The following is an 18104-nucleotide window of genomic DNA, read 5'->3' on the forward strand; positions in this document are numbered from 1 at the left end:
AGAGCCAGGACAGGGAGTTCAGCCCCAGCCGACCAGCCTGGGCTGGTGAATACAGCACCAGGGAGATGGAGACACAGGACAGGGAGTTCAGCCCCAGCAGGCCGGCTGAGGCCAGCGAATACAGCCCCAGGAACACGGAGAGCCAGGACAGGAAGTTCAGCCGCAGCAGATCAGCTTGGGATAGCGAATACACCCCCAGGGAAATGGAGACACAGGACAGGGAGTTTAGTCCCAGCAGATCAGCCTGGGCCAGTGACTACAGCTCTACAACCCCTAAAAAGGAGAATAGAGAGTTCAGTCCTGGCCAGCTGAGTTGGGCTGGTGAATGCAGTGTTGGCCAACCTGAGCCAGCAAACGCTTTCAGTGTCAGAAAAGGAGACTTACCCAGCTCCTGTGCCCCTGATCGCCCAGCTCGAGATCCTGACTGGAGAAGCACTGACAAGCAGGAGTGTGGTACCATTGGCAGCAGGGACTGGGGTGAAGAACTTAGCCTCAGCGGAGCTGAGCACCAGAACCAATTTGGCATCATTGGGACAGACCGGGTGGCAGATCCCTCCAGGGCTGGAGCTTCATTGGATGGCCTGGCACCCTGGGCCAGTGAAATTAGGTCTAGGGAACTGCAGGAGCCCCCTGAGCCCAGGGAAACACTAGGAGACTGGCAAAGGGATCTCTCCTTCAGCAGCTTGGATGCTATGAGCTGCCTGGGCCCTGCTGACACTGATGGGGGTGGACCAGGCCAAATAGCCTGGGATCAGGGCCCAGGCAGCCTGCCTGTCCCCAGCAGCTCTGCTCTGCCCAGGGAGGCCCGAGTGGAAGAACCAGATTGGAGCCAACAACTCRGCGACACTAGCTGGAGCGTGGAGCTGTGTGACCCCTCGGCTGAGGCCAGGGAGACAGAGGCCGGGCGCCAGGAGTGGGCTAGCGCATTTGGTGCCCGGTGTGCAGCCCGGAGCCGGGACTTCAGTGCCATGGAGCAGAAGGGGGAAGCTGGTACCAGCTTGGAGGATGGGTAAGGAGGGGGCTGGCGGTGGGACTGTGGCCAAGGGGGGGGGATTTTTGCCCCTTTGGGTGGTGGCATGGGGTGGCTTGGAGTTTGCAGCCGCCCCATAGCAGGGAGACCTGCTCCCTCTGGCCCTGGGCCACCAGAGCTCTTCCCCAGCCTCTAAATTTCCCCACGTTGCTTCTGGCCCCACAGCTCAAGCGGGAGCCTTGTCAGGGCCTGGGTTTCAACTTGTCCCAACAGGATCTGCCGTCAGGGTTTGCAGGAAGAGATTATGCCTTTGGGACATACTGTGCTGGTCTCCTTCCAGTGTGGGTAGCCACACACAAAGATCAGGGGCTTACAGGGTTCCCTCCGCCTCCCGAGGAGGTGACAGAGTTGTTGCTGTGCCGTTATCTTCCCCTACTAAGACGTGGGAACCCCATAACTTGATTTCAGCCAAATTTAAGGGGCTGGGAGTTCCCAAAATAATAAACCCCCATGAACTGCATGAGTGTAAGGATCCCAGGGGACTGGGACAAAAAGTCCCACTGGCCTCAAGAAGGTCCCAGCCTTGGTCCTGCTGTTATTAGACAGCAGAGAACCCCCACCCACTGCCTTGGGAACCGTTGGTTTCCTGCTGCGAGCGCCTTCCTTTGCCCAAGGGAAGGGGAGGGGAGAGATGAGTTTCCTCCCCTAGCTCAGGAGGATTTATGGCTCCTCCAAGAATTGCTACCTTTCCTTGACTGGACCCCATGTCACACCTCCCTTCCCCGCCCCTGTGAGCTCCTCTGCCCTGGTGATGTTTTTGCAGGAGGTGGCCCCAATCCCAGCCTGCCTCCTCCTGCTCCTTGGGTCCCCTGGGTCATGTCTCACTGATGCCTGGGCCTGGTGCCTTCCCAGCTGTCTCCTGAAGGCTGCTGCCTGCCTTTTGGGGTCTAACCCCTCTCTCTGCGCCTCTGCTCCATTAAACCCAATGGGGAGAGGTGGCCTGAGCCCTCTGAGGGTTTGGTGCTCTCTATGCCTTCCCCAGCCTCCAAATTCTCTGCTAACCCTTGGGAAGGGATTTTGGGGGCACTTTCCAGAGGTASTACTCCCTTGATTGGATTCTCCCCTAGCCCTTGGCAGATGACACCCTAAGGGGAGGGGGAGAGTCCTGGACAGTTGAGCTCTGTCCCCAGCTTGCCCCATGTCTGTGGAAGCAGTGTTTGGCCCTCTCCATGCCTCAGTTTCCCCAGGAGGGTGCTGGGGAGCAGTCGAATGCACACGGAGCTGGGAAAGGGCTGGTGTTAAACTGGAGCTGGAGGAACTATGGGGTCTTGTYTTGTCTGCCTGAGTAGAAGCCCTGCAGGCACCTGTCTCTCGGACTGCAGCCCAGTGCTGGAGGATGCTCTAGCTGACCCCCCAGTCACAGCATTTCYGCTGGATGAGCCGCCAGCCCTGCTCCAGAGGCGCAGCTCCACGGATGAGAGGGACCTGCCCGAGTTGGCATCTACCTTGCACAGCCCMAGGGTCTCCCCTCTGCTGCCAGAGKCTTCTAGTGAGACCCTGCCGGAGATGGAGAACCAAGAGGCCCTCTTGGACCACCCAGACGGAAAGAGACCACCAATCTGGGAGGAGAAGCGGCTGTCCTGGGCCACCCCTCAGCCTGAGGGACCTGGGGACCTCTCTGGGCAGGAATTCACCTTCCTGGAGGTGAGTAAAGAGTGGGCAGCATCTGCCCCCCCCTCATACAGCCCTGGAGGAGCCCAGCAGTCAGGGAGGTGCTTGTCTCGGGGGCCTGAGTGGTTCTTGTCCCCTCTAGTCCTTAGCCTCCCTGGAGAGGCAGGCTGCAAATTTGCCCCTCCCCCCCCCCACAGACACTGTAGGCATGTGGCTACCTTTCCCTTCCCACCTTCTGCTGTGGGGGCCTGCGGGCCCCCTGGGCTAGCTGGGTTGGTGGGTGTGGGCCCTGGGGCTCCTCAGTGCTCGGCATTGACCTCTTGCGGGGGCTCTGCAGGACACGGAGGTCCTGGACAGCACTGTGTACCGCAGCAAAGCCCAGCTGGGTCGCAAACGGGGGCACCGGGCACCTGTCCTCCGTCCTGGGGCTGCTGCGGAGGGTGACAGCTGGATCTTCCAGGACTCAACAGGTGAGAGCCCCCAGGGTGGTGGCAGCAGGAGAGGGTCCYCATGGCTGTATGGCTGTGGCAAAGGTCTCCAGGCACCCAGAGTGGCCTGCGGCATGACCTCATGGCCTCGGCCTCATGCTCCTGTGGTGACACTGTCCCCTGCACCCACCTCGCAGAGCCCAGTGCAGCCCATGCAGCAGCATCCTCTGATGAGGAGGCAGCGGAAGAACCCAAGAGCCGTCGGGCGCGAGCATCCCTGTCGGGTAAGGGGGTCAAGGTGCCGCTCTTCCCTGGTCTGAATGCATCCGCCCTCAAGGTAAGACTCACTGGGACCCCAAGCAAGCAGGGGGGTGTGTCCCAGCCAAGCTGTGCAGGCATCTCTGCCCTCTTGGGACGGGAGGATTTGGGGAGGGGAAACAGGCAGGAGGCAGCCACAGGGATGGCTGGAGGTGGGTGGTGCTGGGAGGGACAGGGGAGGATGTGAGGGGGTATTTTTGGAGAGGGTGCTGAGAGCCCAATTCCACCTCCCTGATGTCCCTAGGCCAAGCTGAGGGGCCGGAACCGCTCTGCTGAGGAGGGGCCGCAGCTGGGGGATGGCAAGCTGACTCCTGCCAAGGACCCACATGTGCAGCGCTCCAAGTCCTGCAAGATCCCCAGCTTGAGTGGGAAACCCCTGGCACTGCCCCCCAAGCCGGAGAAATCCTCAGGGTGAGTGTAGGGCACTCAGGGACGGTTGCAGTGAGCAAGGGGAGTAGGACACCTGGGAGAGGGAGCCTTGGGTGGGTTCTTTACTGAGAGGAATATTAGGGGGGACTGTGGTGATAGATGGGTGTGGAGAGTGGATGTTGTCACTTGTAGTGTGTGTTGGTGGGGGCTTGGATGGCCAGGGAGGAGTACCTGGGGTTGTTAATGCCTTAGCTGTACCTTTGTGCAACTGTTGTTGATGTTTGCGTTGGCCCAGGGGTGTTGGTGAGCAAATATGCCTGCCTATTTTGTGACAGATGAGGCAGAAACTGTGGTTGTGGAGAGGGTGCTGAAGGATTTGAAGGTGTTGTGAGGATGTTATCCAGTTAGGTGCCTTGGTGAGGGCTGTAGCTGGTGGTATATGGGTGCTTGGAGCAGTGGTGAGTGTGGGGAGTTTTTTAGGGGCAGAAGTGTGGTGAGGGTGTTTTAGAGGAGTAAAGGGATATTGATGGGTACGAGAGGGGGGTGGAAGTGTCAGTGGGCTACTGGCAAGGGTGGTGGTTGCCGATATGCGGAGGTGTTGGAGTGTTGAGGCTGTCGGTGATATAGATAGGGTGTTAAAGCACAGTAGGACAGCAGTGTGGAGGTCTGAGCAGAGCAGCAGGTGTGAAGGGGCATTTGGTAGGGTGTTAGAGCACAGCAGGACAGCAGCGTGGAGGTCTCAGTGGAGCGCTGGGTGTGAAGGGGCATTTGGTAGGGTGTTACAGCACAGCAGGACAGCAGTGTGGAGGTCTCAGTGGAGCGCTGGGTGTGAAGGGGCATTTGGTAGGGTGTTACAGCACAGCAGGACAGCAGTATGGAGGTCTCAGAGTGGCTGGTGTGGAAGGGCATCAGGGGATGCTGGAGGTGCCGGTGGAGATGCAGAGGTGTCAGGTGTGAGGAGAGTGGTGTGGGTGTAGGGAAGCAGGGGGCACTGGAGTGTTGGACACTTCTGGGGTGTCCAGAAGAGTTGGCCCAACATTGACTGGCATGTGGAGATCTCAGCAGGGTGTTGGGGTGTCAACGGGTGTGCAGCAGTCTTGAAGCTTTGGGCAGCAATGCAGGCCTTGGTGGGGTGGTTGGAGGTACTGGAGGCTGTGCAGGGRGGCCTGGGGAGAAGTGATGCAGCATCAGTGGGCCGTTGGAGGCTACGTTTGAGTCCTGCGGCCGCTGGCCCTGAGGAGCGCAGCGATGGGGTTAGCATTTCTGACGTCTGCAGCCGCCGGCAGGCTGGGCCAGGGCCTGGTGGGAGCGGGGACCTGGGAGGAAGCTTTACTGGGTCTGGCTTTTCCAGGGCCTGTTGCCTGGGAGAGTCGGGCTGCTCCACCCTAAACAGTGCTTGGGCCAAAGCCCTTAAAGGTGCAGCTGCCTCGGGTCGGCCGGCCCCAGTCCCGCTCGCTTCCTGCTCTCCTGCCTGTCTCCGGCTGGCTGATCCCTCTGGAGCACAGGGAGCAGCAGCCAGAGTGAGGACATGAGGACCCTCTTTGCCGGGTCCTCCTGCACCCCTGAGGGGGCAGGTCAGGGGTCCTGGTTTGGGTGATGTCCCTAGCATCTCTAACGTGTTTTGGGGGGGGCTTGTGCCAATGCTGTACTGCTGCCTAATCCTTCCCTTCTCGGGTCCTCCCAGGTCAGATGCTTCGTCGCCCCACTGGCTGCAAGCCCTGAAGTTGAAGAAGAAGAAATCTTGAGCTAATCTGACGGGGTGAGTGTGGGAGCGGGGACAGGCCACGGCAAAAGCTGGACTCACGCGGCCCCCGTGGCCAGTCCCAAACATTGCCAGAGCCAGGTTCTCCCCTACCCAGCACCCACCAGGCTAGGGCCTATCCGGGTCCTCCCCCTACCGGCAGGGTCCCTCTCCCTGACTTCGCCACTGTGTTTCTTACAGGCTCCCTCTCCTGCCAGCGTGTTCCCGGGAGACTGACGGCCAGGCAGCCCCAGGATCCAGCCTGCTCGTGGCAGGACACACATACACACATCTATGCACTTTGTACGATGCTCGCGAGGTCGCTCCCCTACCTCCCCCGAGTTGCTTCCTTCCCTCCCGTCCCCTCAGCCCCCGCGCCTCCCTCAGGCTGTCCCTTCCTTTGGCCACCCTGCCCTTGTCCCTGTGTTCCTGAGGGATCCCCCCTCTCCTCCCCGCTCTCATATAACCCTCCAGACAAAGAGCAACAGGTCAATATTTTGGTGCCACTTTGACAAGACAATAAAACATTTTTGGTTGGTTTTGAGGGGTCTGGTTCTTCTCCATGCCCCCCTCCTCACCCCTCTCTCTGCACCCTGGAGGAGGCTGTGGCTCTGGTGGGGGGGGGGACACCCTGGTGTGGAGACTGCCAGCAGGAGGAGCTCTCAGCCCTCCTATGGCTGCAGCAGAGACATCTTGGCCCTCCTGTGGCCCCGTGGCCCCTGTGCTGTTGCCCCCTGCACCTGCACAGGCACCCAGCAGCAACCCGCAGTGGGTGCAGGCACAGCCCCATGCACCCTGTGGCTCCCTGCACCAGGGCAGAGGGTGCGTACATAGCTACGTGCACACTCCCGGGGCTGTGTTTTCAGTCAGCCACATGCAGACCTGTTTGCACACATGTGTGACCCCCGGCAGCCCACAGAGCCAAACTTGTGACTCATGCACCGCTCGCCCCCCATCCTCACGGCGGGACTTGCTTTCAAACCCGTGGCCCCAGGGAGGAAAGCTGCTTGCAGGGAAAGCCCGGCATGGCGGCACGAGGGCCCTCACATCCTCCACAGCCTTGTGTTACGAATCACCACGTGAGGAGAAGCTCACCAAATGGGCAAAAAGCTAACCTAAAAAGAGAAGCGCAAAAGCTGTTTTAGCTCTCTTCTTCCCCCGGGAGATTTTCTGCCAGCTCAGTGAGCTGAACTGGCATGGTTTCTCTCCTCTGTGCCCCATGCAATGCCAGGCAGGGCTTAGGGGAGCTCAGGGATCTTGTGGTCCCATGGTCTCCAGGTAGCTTCATGTGCAAAATGGGTCCCTCGACTTGGTGCCCACTGGCTCTGGGGCACATACCCCTTGGGGACTTGCGGTGCCCTGGGCTCTTTGCCCAGCCTTTGATGGGAACCCAGAGCTGTTTTTTCCCGGCAGAGCCTAGCGGAAAAAGAGAGCGACAGAGGGAAAGATGTAGCTAAGGAGTTGTTCCCTGGTAGGATGTGAGTAACTCCAACTAGCTACAGCGGAAGTTGCCAAATCCCATGCCCAGGGAAAGCCAAAAGCTTCCCTTCCTGGCAAGGTGACCATCTCTGGGAGTTTGAGCGTCCCAGGGATCTCAGCCTCATGCAGGAGGTGTGCAGGGACAAGGGAAAAATATCAGCCCTGGGACCAAGGCTGCTGCAGAAACTGCCTCTGCTCTCAGACCCCTTCTGGGGCAGTTCAGGGAGAGGTGACTGCCTGTCCCATGGGCCACCGGCACCACCTGTTGGCAAGGTGGCTTTCATGCCATCCTCCAAACTGAGCTGTAGCTACTGCTGGTGTCCAGCCCTCAACATACCTGATGGGGTATTTCCTCTTACAGGACAAAGCAAAACCCAAAGTGCCCCCCTGCTTGCCTTCATTTCCCCAGCCAGGCTGGGGTTAACTTTACTTCCGCAAAAAGCGGCCATGCTGGTGCCTCGATGTGTCTTCAGAGTGAGATGCTTTGAACCATCCCTCCACTTTAGCTCATTTGTGAGGTCCTGCTTGTTCCCAGCAGCTGCAAGCCCTYGCTTTTGTCTGGCTCCCAACCCAAATTCCTTAGGGCTGGAAGAAGCCTGGTGACCTGCCGAGGCAGCAGGGAAATCTCAGACTTTTATCTCCACTGCTCCCTTGAAGGGGTTGAGCAGCTCCTTGGGTCCGCCACGCGCGGTGCTGCAGGGARCTAGGATTTGTGCCAAGCTGGACCRAGAGTAGCACCTCCAAAGCTGCCCAATAAATTATTCCCTGGGGATTAAAGAGCGACACTCACCGAAATCTCTGCTACCGTCTGTGGTCAGGCTGTGCCCGGGAGGAGGCGACTTGCTTATTGCAACGCGCCTCCCCTCCCATGCTTGCAGAGGAGGAAGAAGCCGACAGAGATTTCGGCATTGTGTCCTAAAATGTTTTTGCTCAGGCTGGCCGGGAGTGAGGAAAACTCATCCCGGGATGAGAAAAGGGTTTGAGAGCAAGGAAGTGACTGCCAATTTTGGGCAGTCCCTTGCTTTCCACCTATTTCTATCATTATTTTAAAATGTTCCTTTGAAAGGCAGTTTACCAGGGTAAACATTTTTGCATTTGATTCCACTCTTTTTTTTTTCTTATTGCACTCAAAATATTTTATTTTATAAATACATGTTACATGGGCAGCATATAGTTACATATTCCATTGCATACACTGGCATTGCATGCATAGGGGTGGAAAGGGTTACTCACACCTCTGTGCTACCTACAGAAGACCAAAATAGCCAAGATATTGCTATTAATAGTGATCTTTGTTATCCAAGTTGGAACATCTCCCTTTGTAGTGGTTTCTGGTGATATCAAGGGTCTAATTAGCATTTTCATTTCCCTATTTTTATTCTCTTTGATAGCTAATATGCAAAAGTAACTTCTTTATCTTCTGTGTGTGCTTCCCTCTCCTCTTCATAGCAAACTGTATTTTAACTTATATCAGCAGACATTACATGTATGCAAAGATTTTTAACATCCTTTTTTTTAAAAAAAAAAAAATCTCAAAGGCGATGCCACTGTCCGCAGCTCCATTGCAATCTTACATTATAGGGTTAACTTTTGACTTGGAACAGTTGCCTCTGCCCCGGGTAATTAGAATATTTTATTATTCATTACCCACCTCCCAGACCTTAGCACACACTCGATTAACCCCCCACGCTTTCAGGACCCGATAGCAGGGAGCGAGCCTCTGTTTGAAGTGGCTCCGTGCCCTTTTGGCTGCGGGTTTTGTGGCTGGCGTGCACCCACCCGCTCCCCTGCACCCCCACCTCTGCAAACCCCCGGGGGCCTTTACCTGGAAACGCTTCCCCAAATTTCCCAATCCTATCAGGGAGCCTCCACGGCTCCTTTTCATCCTCTATCGCCTGCGTTTGCTCTGCTCAGCCTCCCTTTGATTGCATTACCTGCCGCTAACAACCAAGCACGTTACCCCCCACCCCGCCCCCCCCTTACAGCTCTTCACACACCTCCCGCTGCCGCCTGGCCCCAGTGCTCACTGCCCCCCCCAGCCGCCGCCGCCGCCGCCGCCGCCGCCCGGCTCCTCGCGCCCCCCCTTACAGCTCTTGCTCTTCCAAAACCTGATTTTGGAGCCACTTTAGAGCAGGCAGGAGTTTGGGGACTGAGTTGTTTTGGCCTCACTCCCCCGCCCCAGCTTTTACCCCCGCCGCAGGTCCAGTTCGGCTTTGAATCTTCTTGTCCCTGCGGCCGATGTGGCTTTTAATTGATTGATTTCGATACGTGCCGCCTGCCGTCATCCGGCCTGTGGCTGCCTGCGGTTGTTCCCAGCCTCGGCTGGCACCGCTTTACCCTTTGCACAAACTCCCATACCACTTCCAAAATGAAAAAAAAAGGAAAAAGAAAAAATAAATAAAAAGGGCAGTGGAGTGTCTTTGGTGCCTGCAGTGGGATCGTCCCGCCGCCCAGCTCAGCCCAGCCTCCTGCTTGTACTTCGGGGCTGGGGGGGGGGGGGATTTTTCCACTTTCTTGGCTGCCCTGAAGGTGCTGCCTCCTTCCTGCTCTGCCCCAAGGTGGCACTGGGAGAGCGGTGGCGGGAAGCGGCTTTTTGGGGTGCCTGGGCACAGGATGCTCCTGCAGAGCACCCCTCAGCGCTCCCCGTTGCACCTTTGCCTGTGCATAAAGTTCTCCCTGGCCCCAAATCACCCTGGACGGGAAATTTCCCACGGGGGCTGCCCCAGCTCCGGGGGTGGAGGAGGAGGAAGAGGAGGAGGAGGGCTGGGCTGGGTGGGGAGCGGCGAGGGGAGGGGAAGGGGTGGGAGCTTGGGGGGATTCGTGGGCCCGGGGCTGGGCTGGGCTCAGAGGAGCCGACGGCCGGTGGCGGCGGGACGCAGGCGAGCCCCGGGGATGAGCTGAGCGGCCGGTGGCATGGAGGAGGTGACGGACGCCTACGCCTACGGCGACAACCAGAGCGAGTGCGAGTACGCGGAGTGGGGCCCCTCGCCGGCGCTGCTGCCCGCCATCTACCTGCTGGTCTTCCTGCTGGGCACGGCGGGCAACGGGCTGGTCCTCTGGACCGTCTTCAAGGGGGGCCGTGAGCGGCGCCGCTCGGCCGACACCTTCATCGCCAACCTGGCCGCCGCCGACCTGGCCTTCGTGGCCACGCTGCCGCTCTGGGCCGCCTACGCCTGCCTGGGCTACCACTGGCCCTTCGGCACGGCCGCCTGCAAGGTCAGCAGCTACCTAGTCTTCGTCAACATGTACGCCAGCGTCTTCTGCCTCACGGGGCTCAGCTTCGACCGCTACCTGGCCATCGTGCGGCCCATGGCCACGGCCAAGCTGCGCTCGCGGGTGAGCGGGCTGGTGGCCACGGCCGCCCTCTGGGCGCTGGCCGCCCTGCTGGCCCTGCCGGCCATGGTGCTGCGGCGGGCGGCCGCCCTGGCCGGCGACGGCAAGGTCACCTGCTACATGGACTACGCCGGCGTGGCGGCCCCGGGCACGGAGGCCGCCTGGGAGGTGGGGCTGGGGCTGTCGTCCACGGCGCTGGGCTTCGCGGCGCCCTTCGGCGTCATGCTCACCTGCTACTTCTTCATCGCCCGCACGGTGGCCAGCCACTTCGGGCCCGAGCGGGGCGAGGGGGGCCCGCGCGAGCGCCGCCGCCTGCTCACCATCATCGTGGTGCTGGTGGCCACCTTCGGCGCCTGCTGGCTGCCCTTCCACCTGGTCAAGACGGTCTACGGCCTCATGGACCTGGAGGTGCTGCCGTGGTCGTGCGGCCTGCACGCCTTCCTGCACAACCTGCACCCCTACTGCACCTGCGTGGCCTACGGCAACAGCTGCCTCAACCCCTTCCTCTACGCCTTCCTGGACCCCCGCTTCCGCCGGGCCTGCGCCGCCCTCCTCTGCTGCCGCCGGCCCGGCCCCGCCGCCGACAAGTCCGCCAGCTACTCCTCGGGCGCCGGCGGCAAGGCGCCGGCCGAGGCGGCGGGCGGCAAGCCGGAGCCCGCCACGCAGGAGACGCTCTTCCGCGGCTGAGGGCCGCCGCTGCGGCGGGGAAACCGAGGCACGCTGCCGCCCCGGGGCTGCCGGCGGTCCCTGGGGAGGGTGAGGGGGGCGCGGGGCTGGGCTGGGGGGGAGCCCCCTCCCCGATGCCCTTCCGGGGTGGCACGGCGCGGCTTTGCTGGAAAATAAATGGCGTTTTGGTTACAAAAAGAAGCAGGATGCGGCCAATTCCCTTGCTGTTGCGCTGGGGTTTGCACGCATGCAGGTATGTGTGCATTGCCCTGCAGGGGTTGCATGGGTGCGTGTTGCACTGGGGTTTGTGTGCGTGTGTGTGTGCATATTGCACAGGAGGCTGCCTCTGTGTTTGTGTTGCAGTGGGGTTTGCATGCGTGTTGCACGGTGGCATTGCGTGTATGCGTGTGTTGCACTGGGGATTTGCGTGCATGCATGTGTGGTGTGCATTGCACTGTGATGTTTGCGTGTGTGTGTGTGTTGCACTCAGGTGTGCATGCACACGTGTGCGTGCATATTGCACTGTGAGCCTGACGTGCGTGTTGCACTGTGGGGGCTGCATCTGTGTGCATGCGGATGTTTGTGCCACGCCGTGGGGTTTGCGTGCATGYGCGTGTCCAGGTGTTGCACGGAGGGCTTTGCACCCAAGCGTGTGCACGTGGACCAGGCGGTGGGGTCTGCGTGTGCGTCTGCGTGTCCRTTGGGCGGTGTGATTCGCGTGCACGCGCCTGTTTGGGTGTGCCCGGCGCGTGGTGGTTCACCTGCGTGCCCGTCGTAAAGGTGGCGCGGCACGTCACGTGCCACGGGCACTGGCGGGCACGGCGGCACGCGCCCAGCGGGGGCCGCCCGGCGCCCCCACGCCGAACCTTGCAGGGCCCCGACCCACCCCTAGCCGCCCTGGCTGCTTCCTCTGCAGCGCTGGTGCCCGGCRGACCAAAAGGGTCCCCGGCAGCCCTGATCTGCAGCTCGAGTTTGCTGCAAACTATTAACCCCAATACCACCCACCCCCCCCCGCCAACTGCACGCCAGGAAATGCAAAGTTTGCAGCCCAAAAGAGCTGGGAAATGAGCCGGGCACCGCTCAGCGGGTGCGAGGGCAGCCGGGGCCACTCGCCTTTCCCGRGAGCTGGCAGCAAATCCAATTTTCGGCCCCTTATCCGCGTTATCTGTGCACCAAATAGCCCCCGGGGAGGTGTGTGTAGGGGGGGAATTTGCACACGGCTGGCTCCCGGGGCCGGGAAATGGGGAGCGTGGGGATGTTCTTAGGGAGATAAACCCTGCCGGGAACGGCAGCCGGAGACCGGAGAGCCACCGGGCCCGGCAGACTTTTTTTTTTTCTTTTTTTGATGAGCCACCAAAAACACTCTTCCTTGTCTTAATCTGCAGCCCGCCGGGGGGAACTTCCTGGCGTGGGCTCTAAATAAATCTCGGCCCGATTTGCTATTTCCATCCTTCATTTGCTCGCTAGCAACTGTCCTGTCCCTTGGTCCTTTGTTCCCACTTGGAGAGGATGCGGGATGGTTGTGCCATTTCCCTTCGTTTTAACGGCAGTATTGCTTTTTTTTATTATTATTATTTTTTTTTTTTTGCGAGCACGCCTTAACCTTCCTACTTGCCGTGACCTAATTTTCGGCTCCAGCGGAGCCAAATTCACAGCTCCTTGGGGACGACTCTATTCCTTTGTCTTAATCAAGGAAGCCCTTCAGGTTGAATAACAACTGCCGTATGTTTTCCCCTCCGCCCCGCTCCAGGATTTGGAGGAGGCGGCCTGGGCACGGCTGAGCATCTCCGGCTGCTCGCCCCGGTGCAAACGGGCTTGGGAAGCGGGAGGTTGAGAATTTTGCAATGCTTTTGCAAAACGGCGGTGCCTTTCCACGGCACGTTGTGCCATTTTCGGGTTTCCCRGCGGTCTCTGGCGGGAAACGCCGCTCGGGGACGTCCAGGCCCGTGAGATTTTTGGGGAAGAAAAACGCGGCTGTGCTACAGCGGCTCGCAGCCGGAGGCTCAGCGAAGGCTTTCCAGCCGCCGGCCCGCGGTGCTGGGGTGTTTCTCGGAGCCCGTGGCTGGCGGCTCTCCCCCCCGCCTTGTCCCGGCGAGGAAGTGGCTGCAGGGCGCTCTGCCAGCAGCGCCGGGAGCTGCGGACTTTCTATCCGGCTCTTAGAGATTTCCCTTTCCCTTCGAGGAGGGAAATGTTTGGCTGTGGGTCTCTGGGGGGAAATGCGAGGGACACTTCAGAAAAAAGCCAAGGCCGGCGGGGGGAAGGGGCCGGGGGGCCAGGCCGCCCGTCGGAAGGAGATAAGGGAGGTGTTGCCTTCCTGAGGCAGCGCCGGGGAGGGAGCGGGGGGATGACAGCGGCGGCGGTGGGATGCGGCAGGGGCCGGGGGGGGGAGGCACGACGGGGACACGCGGGGCGTCGAAGCGCCGGGCGAGGCGGCACTCTGCAAGCTCATCCCGGCCGGGCTCGGAGGCAGCGCCTGGGCCAAATCCCGCGCGCGCCTCGGCTCTGGGACCGCGCGCGGATATTTTTTTTTTCCACCGCAGCACCCCGCTGGGGAGAACGGGACTTTCCCGCGCCCCGCTGCCAAATGGCCGAGCGGGGGTGCCCCGCGCCACGCCGGGGAGATAAGCCGGCCCGCTCGGCTCTGCCTTCCTCCTCGCCTTTGATGTGCCGGCGCCTTTGCCCCTTGGACRGCGCGGCAAAGCCGGGGGCGACTTTCACACTTGCCTGTGCGCAGCAAATGGCCCGGCGGTCCCGGGGCCGACGGCCCCGACTTCTCCCGGGCTTGTTAAAACCGCACCTAGTTGCCAAGCAGAGGGGGTCTCACCGTAGCTCCGAAATAGCTGAGAAAATCGTTACCCAGCGAGAAATRCCCGGTCTCTGCACTGGTGGGGGCGGCGGGGAAGACCCTTCTCAATCGTCTCCTGCCCGAAGGGGAGCGACAGGAAAGATGGAGCCGGGCTTTCCCCARGGCGAGAAATGGGCACGACGCGGTTTTAAGGAAAAACTGCCCCACGGCCAGGCGGCTCTGCCGGCCTCGGGAGACCCGGGGGCGCCCGCAAACCGGAGCAGCCGGCCCCAAAGCCGCCCCCACTTCGCAGCATGGGTTGGACGGAGCTCCAGGCACCCCCTGGGGAGGCTAAATTCACCAGCGATACTAGGAGGAAAGGTGTCACTTCGGAGGAACAACTGCGGGCTTCGAGCTGGCAGAGGGCTTGCATGACAGATTGCATGGGTTTAAAGGCGAGAAAATCGCGGGAAATGGAAGGGGAGATTTGATTTTTTTTTTTTTTTTGCACTGGAGGCCGAATGCCTGGGGGGTCCGGCCCCGCACCCGAGCCTGCAGGGCGGGTGCGCAGGGGCAGGCGCGCTGGCGACCGCTGCGCGCAGGAAGATGGATGGGGAGGGGGATGCGCGGCGGGGCGAGGAGGCTGCGGGGAGACCAGCTCCTTAGCAAAAACATTTCTGGCCTCCCCCGCCGCACGGAAGGGGTTCTGCCTCGTGGGGCCCGGGGGGAAAGCGCCGGCCRCTTGCACGCGTCCCGGGCTGCTCGGCTGGAGCCGCGGCTGCTGCCGGGCACCCGGAGCGGGGGGGACGTGGCGCTGACCCGGCCGCCCTGCCCGGCCGCCACCTGGCCCCCTCGGGGCCGCCCGGGAATGGTGCCGGGAGGTGCTGCCGGAGGAATAACAGGAAGCATCGGGAGGCGACAAGCCRGCTAATGCCTTCTGCAGGCTGCGCGCCGGCCAGGCCCCCAGCTCCCCCCCTCCGGAGCAGGCCCCTTCCTGCCGGGAAGGGAAACTGAGGCACGGCGCCCCGCGCTCCCGTAGACACACACACGGCCCAGGAGAGGTTCCCACGGTTGCAAAAGTTCATGTTTATAAAATGTGCTCTGTACAAAGGGGCCCCCCTGCCCGCCCCGGCTTTCCCCCTTCCCCACTCACCAACACGCGGAGCAGCATGGAAAGAAAGGGAAGAAAGAGAGAAATAGAGAGGAGAAGTGAGATAGAAAGGAGGCAAGAGAGAGGAAAAGAGGAGAAGAGAGAGAGAAAAGAAGAAAAAGAGGAAAAATGAATGAAAAAGAGAATGAAACAAAAGAAAGAAGAAGAGAAAAATAAAGAAAAGAAAAGAAAAAGGAAAAAAGAAAAGGAAAAAGAAAAAGAAGAAAGAGAAGACAGAAAAGGATGGAAAAAAGAAGTGAAGAAAAATAAAGGAAAGGAAAGGAAAGGAAAGGAAAGGAAAGGAAAGGAAAGGAAAGGAAAGGAAAGGAAAGGAAAGGAAAGGAAAGGAAAGGAAAGGAAAAAAACAGAGAAAAAGGCAAAATAAAAATAAAAATCAAGGAAAGAAAAAGAAAAAAATAAGAGGAGGAGGAGGGGGAGGAGGAGACACATGCCAGCAGCGCCCGCATGCCGCGGGCCCCCCGGCACGGCCTCGTGTCCCCACGGCGTGGCGTGGTGGCTCCCTCCCGGTGCGCAGCGGGAATGTGCCGGGACTCCCGGGACCCCGCAGCCCTCCCCTCCCTGCGCCCTCGCAGAGAGGGCTCCCGCTGCAGCACCCCTTGTCGGGGCCGTCCAGGCACGTTTGTGGGCCGGCCAGAAAGGGTCTGATGTACGAAACGGCCAGAAGAAGAAATCCCGCAGCCCCTCCTCGGGCTACGGCGCTGGCTGGCGGCTGCCTCCCGGCGGGGCCGGACCTCTTGGGGCACAGCCCTGCACTGGGTGCAGCCTCACCATGGGCGTGACCTCGCCCCGGAGGGCAACCTCACCATGGGTGCAGCCTCGCCCCGGAGCGCAGCCTTGCCTTGGGGTGCAACCTCGCCATGAGTGCAGTCTCACTGCGGCTGCAGCTTGCCACGGGGTGTAACCTCACCACAGGTGCAACCTTGCTGTGGCACAACCTCACCACAGCTAGCAGTTCACCACAGCTACAACCTTGCCACGGGTGCGGTCTTGCCGTAGGTGCAACTTCACCTTGGGTGCCACCCTGCTGTGGGGGAAACCTCACCATAGGGGCAATCTTACTGCGGGCGCAACCTTGCTGTGGGTGCAGGCACAGCCTCACCACAGGGGGCAACCTCACTACGGGTGCAACTTCACCAGGGGGTGCAACCCACTGTGAGCATAACCTTGCCGTGGTGGAACCTTGTCCTGAGCACAGTCTTACCGTGGCTGCAACCTCACCATAGGTACAGCCTCGCTGTGGGTGCAACCTTGCCATGGGTCCAACCTCACCATGGATGCAACACCCTCCAGCAGTATTGGGTCACCCAGTGAGCGAGCCAAGAGCCTGAGCAAGGCTGTGCCCTAGCAGGAGCTCGCCATGGGGACTGTAAAATGGAGTGGCCCTTGGTTAGGTGGGCCCTGTCTTCAGCCCCACAGCTGTGGGGGTCTCAGCAGGCACCTGTGCCCTGCCAGGCTGAGCCTGGGGATCACCATGCTGAGGCAACTGCTTAGCATGGGGGACTTGATCCCTGGACGATGGGCGACAGGAGATTCTCAGTGGTCAGGCAGCCTGGTCCCTGCAGTGGCGGTGGAGTTGCCAAGCTGGCATGTTGCCTCTCTTACTGTTTTCTGTTTTTTTTTTTTGTTTGTTTGTTTGTTTGTTTAGCTGGATTTTAAACCACATGCACGTATACACTCTACTTGGACACGCCAGAAATGCAAGGAGAAATAATAACTTAAGGAAAGACTCTCTCGTGAGTGAGGGCGACTTTCACCCTGCTCAAACCCATCCTTGATCCATTTTCCAGGCTGCCTTGGCAAAAGGAAACCAGGAGGCTTGAGCCCAGCAGGAACCCAGCCCTGGCACAACTTGACACATGTGTGGCCACTGCACAGCCCTGGCCCTGGGAAAGCAGGAGAGCTGATTTGCCCCCCCCTCCAACCCCCGAATTTGGGGAGGCTGGTCCGCGAGGAGGGCAGGAAGCTGGTGAGGCAGGTTTTGGGCTGGAGGAGTGGGACAGACCGACCTGGCAATTAAAGGCTCCTTGTTGATTAGCCCTGTGTGCATCAGCTGCAGAAGCAGCCTAGGAGACTGGGTAAACCACACACACACACACACACACACACACACACACACACACACACACACACACGGAAAAGGAGGCTGTCCTAGGAGGGGTTGTTTGTTTTTCTTTTCTTTTTCTTTTTTTTTCTTTTTTTGAGTTTCTTTCGCCTCCTCGCTTTCCAGTTTTGGCAAGCAGGGCCGACAGGATCCGCCAAGCTCCCCAGGCCTCCTGGTGGCCTTTGGCGTCTGCTTCGGTCCTAAACCTATGCCGAACTTCCAAGAAAAAGGCAAGCGAAAAGGCGGCTGCAAAATCTGCGTGGAGGCGTTGCTGGGCCACGCTTCAGGGGGCTTCAGCACCTCTCCTGCTGCCGGGAGGGACGTCCCGGCAGCTGCTCATGAGGGGCGCCCCGGGAAAGGCGAACACCACCCCGGGCGCCGGGGCCTGGCGTGAACAGTGCCAGGGCTCTGGCCCCCACCGGTGCCGAGCCGCCTCCACCGGCACCACTTTTGGGTCAAGGGTGGGATTTTTATTGGCTTTGACCGGCCGCCGTGGGTGAAAGGGGCTTGGCTTTTTGAGGGGGAGGAAGAGGAGGAGAGGGAAAGGGAGGGCTGCATCCCCGCGGCACGACGCAGGGCGGCGCAGCTCGTGATGGCAGTGATGTGCAGGTGGGTGGGCGCCAGCCGGGCGCCCCGCTCTCTGGCCTGTCTCGGTCCTCCCCGCCAGGCGCACGAGGGAGCGGGGCTGAGGCGCGCGGTACCTAGATCTCCTCGTCCTCGCTGGCTTTGCTCCAGCGGTGGCAGCAGTTGGCCGTGATGCCCAGCAAGAAGTTGGTGGCCACCGACGCAATGGAGACCACGAAGCCCACGAAGGCGATGAAGAGGTAGTCGTCCAGCGTCAAGGTGAGGTGGCAAGCCTTGAAGCTCTCCTCCGTCAAGGAGAAGAGGGGGGCGCCTTCCACTTCGGGGGGCGCCCGGCACTCGGCCAGCTGCGAATCTGCGAGGGGAGCCGCGTCGGTGCCGGCCGCGGGCCCGCGGGCCCGGCTGGGGCGCGAGGGGCCCGGCACCCGCCCGGCGGCACAGGTGGGGTTCACGGCCCGGAATGAGGGCCGAGGTCCCTCTGCCACCCCCC

The 18104-nt window shown here is 60.5% G+C and overlaps 3 protein-coding genes across 6 annotated transcripts in view; 2 read left to right on the forward strand and 1 right to left on the reverse strand.

Annotated features, from left to right (window-relative positions):
* CNOT12 (CCR4-NOT transcription complex subunit 12) overlaps positions 1–6041 on the forward strand; it is a 14504-nt gene extending 8463 nt beyond the window's left edge. The window contains exons 8-14 of the mRNA XM_085298401.1: positions 1–1009; positions 2320–2674; positions 2979–3111; positions 3267–3406; positions 3632–3798; positions 5441–5515; positions 5699–6041. The exon at positions 1–1009 is cut by the window's left edge and continues 7 nt beyond it. Of these exons, the coding sequence (XP_085154527.1) occupies positions 1–1009; positions 2320–2674; positions 2979–3111; positions 3267–3406; positions 3632–3798; positions 5441–5501 (1865 nt within the window). The 3' untranslated portion in view covers positions 5502–5515; positions 5699–6041. The remainder of the gene's footprint in view (positions 1010–2319; positions 2675–2978; positions 3112–3266; positions 3407–3631; positions 3799–5440; positions 5516–5698) is intronic.
* A 3759-nt stretch (positions 6042–9800) lies between these two features.
* APLNR (apelin receptor) lies at positions 9801–11170 on the forward strand. Its single transcript, XM_085298355.1, has one exon. The coding sequence runs from the start codon at positions 9890–9892 to the stop codon at positions 10994–10996; it is 1107 nt and encodes a 368-aa protein (XP_085154481.1). The 5' UTR covers positions 9801–9889; the 3' UTR covers positions 10997–11170.
* A 6310-nt stretch (positions 11171–17480) lies between these two features.
* Positions 17481–18104, reverse strand: part of LRRC55 (leucine rich repeat containing 55) — a 2854-nt gene continuing 2230 nt past the window's right edge. For all 4 annotated transcript variants that reach the window (XM_085298404.1, XM_085298402.1, XM_085298403.1 and 1 more), the window contains one exon: positions 17481–17969. In XM_085298404.1, coding sequence (XP_085154530.1) covers positions 17734–17969 — 236 coding nt within the window. In that variant the 3' untranslated portion in view covers positions 17481–17733. The remainder of the gene's footprint in view (positions 17970–18104) is intronic.

Source organism: Rhea americana, unplaced genomic scaffold (genome assembly GCF_003343005.1).
Source record: "Rhea americana isolate MKP2758 unplaced genomic scaffold, rheAme1 scaffold_139, whole genome shotgun sequence".
Lineage (NCBI taxonomy): Eukaryota > Metazoa > Chordata > Aves > Rheiformes > Rheidae > Rhea > Rhea americana.